The sequence below is a fragment of the Taudactylus pleione genome, unplaced genomic scaffold (assembly GCF_031769625.1).
Source record: "Taudactylus pleione unplaced genomic scaffold, aTauple2 ptg000025l, whole genome shotgun sequence".
In the NCBI taxonomy this organism is placed as follows: Eukaryota; Metazoa; Chordata; class Amphibia; order Anura; family Myobatrachidae; genus Taudactylus; species Taudactylus pleione.
In genome coordinates this window covers 12,001,190-12,015,697 of record NW_028284427.1, presented here as the reverse complement: position 1 = coordinate 12,015,697, position 14,508 = coordinate 12,001,190, and the positions used below count along the sequence as shown (strand labels likewise).

Genomic DNA, 14,508 nt, shown 5'->3' with positions numbered 1-14,508 from the left:
TCTCTTTGGTGGCGGCATTCTTAAATAATTACAAATTAAAACTATGAGCTTAAACGCAAAAATGAGAGTTATGGTAAGAACTTACCTTTGTTAACTCTTTCTTCAAAGGTCATAGGGTCCACAGGGAGACCTTGGGGTGTAGGTGATGGGAACAAATCCGGGCACCATACAGTTAAAGCTTTCATTTCCCAGGATGCATTGGGTCCACTCTCCCTATAACCCACCCCCGACCCAGAGGCACCTCAGTTGGTAAAAAGCCAAAGGCCAGAGGAGGATAAGAGATCAGGAAGACTGGAACACTCAAGAATCGCACTCACAGAGGAGACTTGAAACCGGTGACCAGCATGATAGCCCATATGAAGCCAAGTGCGTCAGGGCAGGTGCCCTGTGTACCCTATGGACTTTGAAGAAAGAGTTAACCAAGGTAAGTTCTTACCATAACTCATTTTCTTCAGGGTCCATAGGCTCCACAGGGAGACCTTGGGGATGACCCAAAGCAGTAATTTTAAGGGTGGGGATGCTCCTGCGCTGAGAGGAGAATCCGGCGCCCAAAGGAAGCATCCTGAGAGGCGAAGTATCAAATGCATAGAACAGAAGACCACGTGGCCGCCTTACAAAGCTGAGCGGCCGAGGCGCCACGCGAGCTGCCCACGAGCAACCCACAGACCGAGTAGAATGAGCCTTAACAGAAGCCAGAACAGGCAGGTCTGATTTTCGAAGAGAACTGGTACGGTCCACATAAATCCTGAGGGCGTGGACCACATCCAAGAAGTCTGGCGATAGAAAGGTCAGTACTATAATTTCCTGATTAATATGGAAAGTAGAAACAACCTTATTAAGGAACTAACGGCGACTACGTAGCACTGTCCTGTCCTGGTGAAATATCAGAAAAGGAGGACAACAGGAGAGCGCTCACAATTCTGACACCCTCCTGGCAGATGCAATAGCCAGAAGAAAAAAAGAGTCTTAGATGTTAATCACTTAAGTTCCACTGAATCTAGTGGTTCAAATGGAGGACCCTGGAGGGTCCGAAGAACTACTGCCAAATCCCAAGGATCCACTGGGGGGACAAAGAGAGGTTGAATCTGGAGGACAACTTGGAGGAAGGTGTGGATATCCGGAAACAGAGCAATTCCACATTGGAACCACACAGACAGTGCAGAGACATGCACTTTCAATGAGGCCAGGCCAGCTTGAAGGAATGACAGGATTCTGGAAATTCGAAACACCTGAGGGTCGTAATCTCTTGTATGACACCACTGGAAATATGTATGCATCACTCTGTCCTGATCCTGGCGGAGGCAGGTTTACGCGCTCTAAGCATTGTGTTGATGACAGATTTAGAGAATCCTTTGGACCTTAGGAGGGATGTCTCAAGAGCCACGCCGTCAAAAACAGATGATCCAGGTCTGGGTAAAGGCAAAGACCCTGAGACAACAGGTCCGGAAGTTGAGGCAGCAGGAATGGAGTGTCGATGGAGAGACTCCAAAGATCTGAGTACCAATGATGTCTGGGCCAAGCTGGAGTCACCAGCAGGACAGTGCCCCCGTCTTGCTTGAACTTCCGAAGAACCCAAGGAAGCAGGGAGACTGGAGGAAATAGGTATGCAAACCAGAAGGTCCATTTCACTGACAGAGCATCCACCAAGCTTGCTTCGGCATCTCTTGTTCTGGATCCATACTCTGGTAACTTGTGATTGTGTCAGGAGACCATGAGGTCCATCTCTGGGAAACCCCATTGGTCCACTAAGAGTTGAAACACCTCTTGGTGAATAGACCATTCCCCTGGATGCACGTCGTGAAGTCCACTTCCGAAATGAGAACTCCCGGAATGAACACTGCCGAAATAGCTGGGAGATGAGATTCTGCCCATGTAAGAATGCGTGACACTTCTGTCATTGCTGCCCAACTTCAAGTGCCTCCTTGATGGTTGATGTAAGCCACTGTGGTGGCATTGTCGGACTGAACCTGCACAGGCTTTCCATGAAGAATGTGCTTTGCCATCATGAGGGCCCTGTACACAGCCCGATGTTCCAATATGTTGATGGGCACAGATGCCCGGCGACTACGGAGGCATCTGCGTACTCGCAGCTGCACCATGGAGATCTTTCCTGGAGTTAGATTCTCTGCTGGTGAGAATCCAGAAGGGCTCCCAAATGAACCATCCTCTTGAGGGAATTAGGGAGGGCTTTTTCCAACTGATTAACCCCACATGCGCCTGTAGACAAGCAACTATCAAGTTGCAGGTGGTGGTGAAGCACTTCTGGAGAACTCTCCAATAAGAGGTTGTCCAGATATGCTAGGAGCCAGATACCCTGACTCCGCAGGTAGGCTGCTATGATAGACAAAATTTTGGTAAATACCCTTGGAGCCGTGGATAGGCAAAGGGCAGTGCCCGAAACTGGAAGTGTTGTTGCAGTATAGCAAGCCACAGATAACGCTGGTGAGAAGGTGTTATGGGAACATGTAAGTATGCATCCTGATACAATGGAATCCCCAGGTCCCCATTAAATCTTGTAGAGAGTTTCAATTTCCTCAGATTCATTACTAGAGGATTCTTCTAATGCTCTAGGAGCAGTGATTCCCAACCTCGGTCCTCAAGGCTCCACAACAGTACTGTAACAGAATGCACAATCTCTAAGCAACAGGTTCTGAAACTCAGTCCTCATGTTTTCCAAGTCTCCTCACCAAATCACAATTGAAATTATTATCTCCATCAGTGGATATTCTAAAATGTGTCAGTGAGAAACGAGTACATCTGTGCACATGCTGGATGACATGGAAAATGTGAACTGTGTGGGGTCCTGAGGACAGAGTTTGAGCACCACTGCTCTCAGCTAACTATTCGGGAAAGTGCATCATATGAAAACATCTCTAACCAGGGTCTTGTCTTTTTGTGCAACTTTTTCCCTTAAAATGCATCTTATTCACAAATGGATGTGAATAGGATGCACAACCAGCTTATGCAAATTTAAATATCCGGCATGCCTATAGTGTGTGACTGCAGCTCTGTCTGCATGCAAAATGCTACGTTAGTGTCACAGCTGCCAACACTGTAACGTAGCATTTTGCATGCAGATAGAACTACAGCCGCACACAGAATATAGGCATGCTGCATAAGCTGCTTGTGCCTCCTATTCACATGGCTGTGCAAATAAGACGCTCAGTACTACTGAGTCACATGGCGCTCACGCGACTTGTAGTGCACAGCGTATAGATGTATGTGGACAGATCTCAACCTGCATTTTTGCCTTCGGAAGGTGTTGGAACTCACAATTAAGTTTTCAAGAATAATTAATAAAAAAATATACTTTGTTATAGTGCAAGTGTGTCTCATATGTGCCTGCTCATAATGAAGGTGTCGGGCTACTTGCACTGGATGGTGACTCATGAGGAGTATGAGCCTATATGATGATACAGCTATGCTTTTTCTACTTGGCAATGTGCTGATTGTTTGCAAGTCCCTCCATGCCTGAACATTGTTTGGATATGCATTATTTTTGCAGTTTATAAATGGACGCAATCATGTTTGTGAGTATTGGATACATTTTTTCTGTATAATTGGATGTGCTGGCTCAGTGTTTTGACTATACTGTATATGTATATATTCCAGCTTCTTTGCTAAAGGCAAAAAAACATGTAAAAAATAAAAGACACTGAAAAGAAAAATGTTAATGAACAATAGACCATTAAATGATCAGCAAGGCAATATTTTAATTGACTTTATTAAGTTGCCAAATCTGATAATTACAGATAAAATAAGCATTTGCATGTTACAAATTACTTTTTACAGAAACAGAAAAGTACAGTACAAACTGTAAAAAGACAGACAAGCTAAGCTTGTCCCAACAGTTTCCTATGAGTGGGCAAATTCCTCGCATTTCTTAGTCAAGAATTCACATTTGCCGAGTTCTCATACAGACATGATTTTAATATTACAAATATTACACTACTTTACAAAATTTAAACTTACTTGAATGGGCAACATCCATTGATGTAGCCGATTTTCCATTGATCAAATGAAATTACTAAGTATTGCATCTTTTCTGCAACTATAAACCAGCATCCTCCTCTTCAATGGCAGCAAAGGTGAATTATAATAAACGCAGTAATAACCATATATCTTACATTAAACGATCACTCATTCTGTGCACCAATTCAGGGCACCAATGTGAAATGCAAACAGGAATTACCAAGAAATTTGCCAGCCTGTTGTAATTACACAGGAGAGCAAGACTATATATATATATATATATATATATATATATATATATATATATATAATATATATTTTTTTTATCACCCAAGGCTATTCAATTAGGCTCCCTTTTTCACCTAATACCTTTGTTAACAAGTCAATAAAACGGGCGTTATCGGGCACTGGCACACAGTATCCGTGAAAAGTCCACAGATTCGTGTGATAACAGGTAACAGGGTCGCGGCACCTGTTAACCACTTATAGGGGTATTCAATATGGGTGCGATAACATCGTTTTTTGCGTTAATATCACTTGTTTTACTTTTACACTGTATTCAATTTCAAAAACTTATTGCAGTTTTGACAAGTCTTTGATAAAAAACGGTGATAACTTTTCACCATTGAATAGGTGTCGAAAAAAAGTGCAGAATTGGAGTTTAGGGGTGCAGGCTTAAAAAAAATAGCCTGCACCCCTGAGATTGACATTTAAAACAGAACTGCGTCAAAAAAAGTTTAAATAAAAAAATAGGGACACCCCAAAAAATTAATTTAAAAATTGGGGTGCAAAAAAAAAATATGGTAAAAAATTGTTAAACAATAGGGAAATAGGTTCAGGGCTATTCTGCAAGTATGCGGCAGATGTTTTCTAGAATAGAATTATAGTGGCAGGTGCACAAATGCAGAATTTTTAAAAAATTACTTTAGGGACACCAAAATATGCTAGTACCCATTTTCATGTACCCCAAATTTGATGGGACCACTTAAAAAAACGAAAAAAATAACCAAAGTGCTCTTCTGCATCACTTCTTCAATGTCGGGAAAAAAACACCTGCTGCGGCTATTTAAATCCTCGACTTTCAATTAAAGGCTAAAACAGGGGTACCCATAGTGTTCCCCCATGTTTTTACAACTTTAGGGGGGTCTTACAATTATTTTAAGGAAAAATTCGTAACTTTACGCAAATCCAACTTCGGGGTTTCCAGTTTTCGTTAATTTTATTTTGAATACGGGGATAAGCGGGAGCGCGCATCATACCTTTACGCAGAAAAAAACTCCGATATGAAACGTTAACTTCGCCAGGGAAGTTAACCTTTCATATTGAATACCCCTTTTAGTGGGGATTTTATCACTATGCAGTGGTGAAAACAATCCCCAATAAGTGCTGCTGGCGGCCTCACTTCGGGCCTAATTAAATAGCCCCGGGGGATCACTTAACCCGCTGTAAATTACCGTGGCTAATTGAATTCCCCCCTATGGCTGTACACTAGTGGGAAGCATTTTTCTATGCATAGCAGCATGCATCATTTGTGTTACCCACGTTGTGATAATTTTATCATCTAATAAAATATGACTGCATCACAACTAAAAATAGCTATGTGCATGTTCACAATAAGGAACAATGGAGGGAGCCGTTCTAAAATTCACTCGGGCAAAAAGAAAATGGACCAAAAATGTGAAATATAAGTTTCTATTTGAGGTTTGTTTGTTTTACTTGGTATATTTAATCAAACTGTGTAATACCTAAATTTACTAAATTTAAACTATCCATCCAGTCACAACCTTATACTAGTGAAAAAGACAACTTTACAGTAAGCAATTACAAATTCCAGTGATAGGACCAATATGCTGCACATATTCATTTGCTATTCCTGTCCCCTTACTAGAGAGTTTTCCAATTTTAAAGCTTCACAAGAACGCTAAATTAATTTTCCCATATGAAAAGAAGTCTTTATCAAGCCATCGTTACACTGCTGTCAGGTTGTCTATCTGGAAGTCACAAAGACTAAAGTAGGTGCTGGAGCATACCTTTCCAATCCTACTAATACAGACGTGTCCTCACTCATCGGGTCAAACAGACCCGCTCGGCGCACTAAGTCCCGTGAGACTCTGCTAGCGCCAGGCATATTTTTTTGCCAAAAATGTGTCTAAGTGGCAATGCGATGCGACTCAGACACACCAGGAGACTGTGCTGATTATTTTGATATGTGACACTGTGTACAACTAAAGCTGCATACACACACAAAGATTTTTTGATTGGTTGGAATGAAAATCTTGTAACGTATGGGAGTAAATGATGATCAGCAATTTGCTCCTAAATGCCAGAAAACAGATGAAAATGGTCGTCAGACAAATTTGTTAAATGTTTGATCTAAACAATTTGTTAAAAAAAAGTTTTTTTGTCCATTTTCCAGCGTTTGGGAGCAAATTGCTGTTAGTCATCTGCTTTCCTACCTTACCAGATTTTCATTCCAACCAATTAGTTGGATGGTTGGACAGAAAATCTTTACGTGTGTATGCAGCTTTAGTCTCTCAATCAGCATGCAAAGTGCCACGATGCAGCGACCACAGATTCCTGTCACTTTACAGGCTATGTTTGAAAAATGACAGTTAGGAGCCAATTGGTTGGTACTTTATCTCTCTCCACTTTATCACCACAGCTTAGCACATCTACCACTAAGTCACACACAGATATACAAGTGCCAAATATCAAATTAATCAGCACAATTTCCTTGTGCATTCTAGTCGACGCTAGAGAGTTGCAAGGGACCAGACGCCTCAATCATGCAGAGGGAACAGCAATTGAAAGACATTATACAGTCCTGGAACTTGGCTATAAGCAGTGCCTATGTAGCCTATTGGGTACACATGTTTTGTCGACATGTATGCTGTAAACAGAGCAGTGTCGACAGAACAATGCTGACACTGCAGTAATGCGATTTAAAAGCATGTTAACTGTCATAACTTTAAACATGATCGTATAAGCATGTTTAAATTTATAATGCAGACACGGTTAACATGCCTTAAATCACAATTACTACGCACCAGCAGTGTCTTGCTGACATTACACTGTCAATAGCATAAGTGTCAACTAGTAAGCTACATCCCATCGCTCAAAGTATGGCCACTGGTTTTCATGCATTGAGACAGAAAAATAAATACTGCAACTACTGTGGAATACACAGGCCTGATCCAGAGTTGCATGCAAGTCCGCCGCAGATGCATTGTGTGCTCGGAAATAAATGTGGATCTTGGCCTCTGTCCATCCATCCTTTGAAAGTAGCATCATCACTAATGATGAGTATTTGCCCTAGCCCTATACCCAGTGCAAGAGATTTGTCTAAAATCAGATTGATACCAGAGTACTCACCTCTGAATAACCTGCAATTCCAGCTACACGCCCTCGGAACACTTAAGGTGCCCACACACACAACGACTTTTCATCCAATTTGGCTGATTTCGATTAATCGTGACGACAGATAATGTAAAAAAAATGGCCAAATCGTGAGTTTCTACTCTTGATCACGATGCCGATACGCGTCCCCGCTCGTCGTACCTTGCATTTTCAGATCTGCTGTGCTGTAGGGCAGATTAGCCAATCTGGGATACAACGCACTGGCTGCAAGATAGATCTTAAGTCAGATAGGACATTTTTACTCCAAATCGTGAACATGACTGCATGAGGAGAGTTCAGGGGAAATCGTGTACATCGGCTGATTGGGAGCAAGTCGGTATGTGTGTGGGCACCTTTCAGCCTATGTGCAAACGCCCAGTAGCAAGTGGAGAACAGACTAAAGCTCGGTAAACACCTATACCAGTGTTGGCTAACCTTGACACTCCAGCTGTTGTGGAACTATATATCGCAGCATGCCCTGCCACAGTTTTAGCATGCCCTAATAGCAAAACTGTAGCAGTGCATGCTGGGTTATGTAGTTCCATTTTAGCTGGAGTGTCAAGGTTAGCCAACACTGACCTATACAATCATCGGGCCGTTCATCCAATATCGAGAGAACGAACGTTAGATTGTATAGGTGTGTATGCTGTCCCGATGCAGGAGCGTTAGCCGATAGACGGCTTTTAACGCTCCAGCAACGGTCGGGATCGGGAGATCGCATCTTATGTACTGTTTAATATTTATTGGTTCGACCTCCCGATCCCATAGAAGCCCGTACACCCTGTGCTATGTCTGTACAGTGTGTACACCGCTCACAGGCAGCTGACACAGGGTCACACTGGGGACAGACTGCACGGCTGCTCGGGACAGTTTTACCCAATCAACCTGTAATCGAAAAGGTGTGTACCCAGCTTAAAATGCACTTGAATCTGAATCTCTGATCAGTTTAAGACAACATTATGGGTAGACGCAAATAAAAAAAAAGTGAAGCTTAAATCGAGAGCATTTATAATTTATATGGTTAGTTAATATATTATAGTTATCTTAAAAAAAAATAGATAGAGATATATCTATCTATATACTGTGGTTTAAAAATAAACATTTTGCTTTCTCTACTTCAGTTTTTCAAGAAATATACATTGCAATGTTACATTAACATCATGGAGATGGTTTAGAATTGTTTTTCAGTATACATTAAATTATTTTTATTTGTTTTTTATTATTAAAAACTATGATGGGCAAATATGCAGAAGTGGGAAAAAAGTAACAATTTTTAAAAATTTTATTAACATGAAATCCCAGAATAAAAGGTGCATTTTATTAAAACAAAGAAATCAATATCACTTTATTACACACGTTTTGTTCTAGATTTTCCACTTTACAATAAGTTAGTCAATAATATAGAGTAGAAGGTCGTGCCAGATTGAAAAAAAAAAAAAAATACACAAGGATGGCAGAAAGACTCATTGCAAAGCAAATCACCTTGCAGGTAAAGGTGCAGTCCCACATAGAACCAAAGTGGTAGTGTGTCTATACCTTGGTGGCATGTGAGGAGAACCACACGCCCCTTTATTTGTAAGCGGGATTCTTTTGTTGCTTGTGATTTCAGCATTGTGCAGGGTTATTTTAAGCATTTGAAACCGTACTCTAGGTTTGAAACATGGTAATTGGTAAGGGAAACAAAATGGCTTTGTATCCCTTTTGCATCTGCATGTCGACTGAATATTGACAAACCAAAAAAGGGGAGGGTAAAAAAAAGAAAAAAAATTATGAGCATCCTCAGTTTAAACTCTGGAAAAAAAACCAGAACTGGACATGTCTGTGTTCAATAGTCATAATTATGTGTGTTACTGTGTAATGTAAGCTATTGGGCGTTGCTTTACCATCTCATATACCAATATGATACAATTGGAATTTGTACCATAACCTATAGCAGCAAACCAGATAGAGTAAATCATGCAATTACGAGATGCCGGTGATCTAGCCGTTAAATTTAAAGTAGCAATTTTTTCAAAAGCAAAACCAACCAAAAAAAATTGCAGCTTTATATCTAGCAGCTTAATCACAGACACCTCTTGGCTGCCTTCGACTCGCGAGCGATTACATTTACTTCCTTCAACTTTGGTCAGTGTTGTTTGAAACCAGATTAATGAAACCAGACAAGCGACTGTTTGCCATACGGTAAAACACGTGTGTGCTTTTTGCCCCTTTTTTATTGAATATAGGAATTACCTCTGGTACATGGCTCAGCAGCAAACCAATCTTTTTTTTCAACAGTGGTTGTTTCAATAGAGAACATTTAGATTTTTTTAACCAATTTTATTACAGACTTTGGTCCTATAGGAGGAACGAATTGATATAGTGTAGTAATGGGCTAATAAAATTAAATATATATATTTTTTGTTGTTGTTATTGTTAGAACTAACTTTGGGCCACATTTAATAAACATTTTTGTTTTCTTTTTTTTTTAATCATTGCCTACTTTCAAAAACTTACGAGAAAACTATTGCTAAAATACAAATGGCTTCTGTTGAAGAACTTCTTGACATATTCACAAACATATGTTATCACTCCTTGCCAAGAGTTAATTCCGATGAGTCAATAAGCATGCTTTACAAGAGGTTGGGAAAGCAATTTAACTACACTTCAATTCCTGTATGATATCAAGCCAGAGAGATGCTGAAAGACACCACAGGAATCATCATTGTAAGGAAAATCACTTCTATGGCCTGCTGTAAATACATTACATTTTCATATGTAATGTTCTGTTAATGTATGAAAACATTTATACATGTGAGTACAAAGCAGTTTCTCTTATATCAGCAACATGTATTTCAGTTCATTAAAGTTCAAAACTAGCAGCAAATAATAAAAGAAAGCAAAAAATAGGAAAAAAATAAAACAAAATCTGTATCCCAAAGTAAGGTCTGGCTTTATTACATGTCTTTTCACCTCCTGAATATTGCAGAAACCATGTGGTGCCGCAGGGTAGTGCTTTTCCAGCCCATCTGACACTAGTGAACAGCCCATTAGCAGTTCTTATAGACACCAAGAACAAACGGGGTATCTGGACTCTTAATTTTTTCTTTATCATAGCATTTAAAAATGACAGCATGTGTGCTTGCACATATAGGGTCCCAAATGTGGTTATTAGATACATTTTGTTGAAATCACAGTGTATGCACATCTTAATTCATGAGGCCTATGGACTACACAATGCAGAATGGCGGCGTCCTGGCCACTGTATGTGGTACTGTTGGAAAGGAATTATCCTATTGCACACTTGCTCAGGGCAAATGTTTACTTGTTCACTTGCTGCTGGAGATGGAGGAGAAACTCATAGTATGATAAGGCCGACTCTGTTCTGTCTTCAATCATGTTTTGAAGGAATATGGACTTTAGAGGACTCTCATCCCTTAGAATGAAAATCAGTCAGTCAGTCACAGTAATAAACAATATCTGAACCACAAGCTTAAACCTGTAAAACTGTTACATCATCATTTTTACAAACCATTGTCTTGTGGGACCTGTGATAGCACTATGACAGGGGACTGTGGGGGTGGGAAGACCGGAAATAAAAATCCAGGCAATTCCAAGCATTACAGCTAGTAATGAATACAAATTAAAAGTGGGTACACACTGGAGCAACGAGCATTCGTTCAGACATCGAAACGAATGCCATTGAGCGGGGATTGTCCATACAATCTAGAACGAGTTAATACTACAGGTGGCTAGCGTTATCACTAGGTTTGATGTACAGTACATCGAACCTAACGACCATCTGTAGCGAGCACGGGAGCGGGCAATCATCCACACACACTGAGCAATGCAGGCGATTAGTTGTTATGAACAGCAAATTGGCCCAACATTGCTCCAGTGTGTACCCAGCGTATCTCTTCTCTCAGAGAGTCACATGTAACGTGTAGTATGATGTGGGGTTGGACCAATGTCTTGAGAACCTAACAATGCTCATACTTTTCAACTAATTAGTAAATGCCAGTTTTATTAATGTTCAATACCAAAATAGCTGCATTTTTAAAAGCGATAGCCATAACATGAAACCTTGTGTAGACATCTTCTTACATATTTTACAATATTCCCCCTCCCTCCACTTTAAAACAGATACAGACATATCCTCATACATGGGAAGACTGAGGCACAGCGTACTACCTTTTTCTTTACATTTTAAATGTTATTACCATTTCAGGTGCAGGGAAAGACCACTCAGTGTACTAAACACTGGGCTGCGACTTTAACGGCACAGAAATTAGTTGGTGCGAGAAAAAGCCAAGGTCGCTGCATCGCAGCACTTCTTACACAGATTCAGACTCAGTCGCACACAATGTACAAACGTCACACATCAAATTGATCAGAGTAACCTAGCAAAGTAGTTTTGTCACTTCCAGTTTTATGTATGCGAACAAGCCGCACAATCGGAGCGCTAAAGAAACTTGGCACAACAATCTATCCTAGGAGCTGGTGTTCGCTGAGAGAGGCTATTTGCCACAACTTGAGCAAGTGTGTATGAGGACACATCTGTAAGTTCCACTGGAGCCTCAGAGGTCTCTTGCAAAACATCTTGTGGTTTGCAGTGCACAAAACTCCTCCAAAATATTAGCTTTTGTTAGAATTTTCTCTTATTGCTTTACCTTAAGTTTTTACCTCCCTTAAACGAATGCCCTTATGAATACCTTGGAGGTGGAGGGCAGTGCCTTGAGTTTGGCAACTTTGGAAGGAGTATTTTTGGATTATGGTGAAAGGATGTTTTATATGGACACCATAAATACAACATCATGGCACTAAATTGTTGTGGGAAGAGGGTCCATTGTTATAAACTTTAGTTTTACATCCAAAGGCCTTAGTAATTACAGTGAATATAATTTATACATCTATTTACACTATGGCATGGCTACGCGGTCCTCACTTACCGGATTATATGTAATGTTGGGAAGAAAGGTCTCTGCTCTCTGAGCCAAGAGATAAAAGCCATCAATCTAGAGGATTCAGCTGTGTTCAGTTCAGGCAGCTGAGTCTGTTGCATTAGAAAGAAAGTTATAAATGTATTGTTATAATGAGCCTTCCAGCTTTACATAAATTGCATTATCACTGCAAATGGCCCCAGCGTTGACACAAAAGATAAATAATATACAGATATTCACTTACAAATCAGATCATTTCCATTCAGTAAATTAATGCAGTCGTCCTTTATGTGCAGTTATCTGCCAATAGCACCCAGACTCTTATACGATTGTACCTCCAGTTTGGCTATTCACATGTGTAGCTTAAACTGGAAGCAAATCCTGCCACTTGACTGTTGGGCTGAGTGGCAGAATTAGCCCATGTGCAGACAGCTAGATCTCCTCTACATGTGCCTCCATCTCAAGCTCAGCTATCCCTACCAACTAGCACAGAGGATGTGCACCTTCTTACTTACTGTACTGCAACCACAGGCATTCCACTAATTATTAGGACTAATGCAATACAGTAAATAGTTACTAGGGTCAGACAGTAAAATGAGCCTGGAGAGAAACAGATGGTGTAATGGTTAGCATTACTGCCTTACAACACTGAGGTTGTGGGTTCGATACCCACTATGGCTCTGACTGTGTGGAGCTTGTATATTCTCCCTGTGCTTGCGTGGGTTTCCTCCGGGTACTCCGGTTTCCTCCCACACTCCACAAATATACTGGTAGGTTAATTGCCTCCCACCAAAAATTAACCCTATTGTGTATGTTTTGAGCATGTGATAGGGAAAATAGATTGTAAGCTCCACAGGGACTGATGTGAATGGCCAAATATTCTCTGTAAAGCGCTGCCGAATGTGTGTGCGCTATATAAATAACTGGAAATAAATGAAATAATTCTTACACAGCTAGTGTATGTACACAAGGGTAATTATTTGCAAATGCCATGACACAAAGGGCAAGAAACTTAGTCTAGTGGTGCCTACACACTTGGCGATGTGCTCACGATCCCCAGCAGCTCCCCGGCAGTCATGGGCACAATTTGGTGTTAAAAAACAAACAAACAACTGTCCAATGTGACAAACCATCTATCGTGCCTCCTAACTATTCCAGTGCATCGTGACTGAGATTGGCAAATCTGCCCTACAGATCTGAAGATGCGATGTACGGCCAGTGGTTGTGCGCATCGGCATCGTGAGTGGAAACTCAAGATTTGGGCATATTTTACACAATTTGTCGGAATTGGGCAAATCGTGTAAAAAAAAAAAATCGCCAAGTGTGTAGGCACCGTTAGACATCTCAACGTTAAGGCAAAATGTCTGGCCTGCACAAGTAAAATGGTTTTCCACAGTAACAGATTTATACCAACAAATATCCAGTTCTAGAAACTGTTACACACAAAAAATATTACATCTAGCTTGATTTATACAAATATATATATATATATATATATATATATATATGGTATAGCAATTTTTCTAATTTGTGAGGACATTAAACTTTCATATTTCATACTTTGATATTCGTCAAAATGTTTTGGTTAATTAAATGGGAATGAATAAGAAACATGAATACATACCAGGTCTTGAGAAACTGCTGAGTAGTTCGCAACTCCGAGAACTTGAGTTAAGAAGTTCTGACCGCAGCTGCGCCCCACCCACAGGAGCATTATCTGAACATATAGTAGTGTACAAGGTTATGGTGACGACATTTGTAATATAACAAGATCAAGTGCTGAACAAATTAGTATAGTCCTACCAGCAATATATAGCAAATAAAGTGACTTCTGTTACTATAGTGCACATGAATAATCCAAACAGGCCGGTATATTGGCAGGATATTAAAATATTGCTGTAGATCTGATCTTTTGAAATTAAAAAAATGTATTTGATTAACATATATGGTACATTTGACATTTTTATAAATATATGTGAAATTACAAGACCACTGGAGGGCATACCATAGTATGGTGATTAGAAATCAAACATATTTAGCACAGACATACACAAAACCACTTCATAAATAAGTGTACTCATGACTGAGAGAAGAACTTCATCATTCACAAATACACATGCACTGTAACCTATGCATGAGACTTTCACATTAGCAGAATAAGCAACATGGAAAATCTTAGAAATAAAATAGAAATCCTATTGTAGCCTAACCATCCCATCAC

General features: G+C 40.3%; 1 protein-coding gene across 1 annotated transcript in view; it reads right to left on the bottom strand.

The window, feature by feature from the left end:
* Window positions 1-8,632: 8,632 nt before the first annotated feature.
* SEC24A (SEC24 homolog A, COPII component) overlaps window positions 8,633-14,508 on the bottom strand; it is an 80,895-nt gene continuing 75,019 nt past the window's right edge. The window contains exons 21-23 of the mRNA XM_088451378.1: window positions 13,912-14,004; window positions 12,297-12,400; window positions 8,633-10,783 (exon numbers count right to left, since the gene is read on the bottom strand). Coding sequence (XP_088307504.1) covers window positions 10,669-10,783; window positions 12,297-12,400; window positions 13,912-14,004 — 312 coding nt within the window. The 3' untranslated portion in view covers window positions 8,633-10,668. The remainder of the gene's footprint in view (window positions 10,784-12,296; window positions 12,401-13,911; window positions 14,005-14,508) is intronic.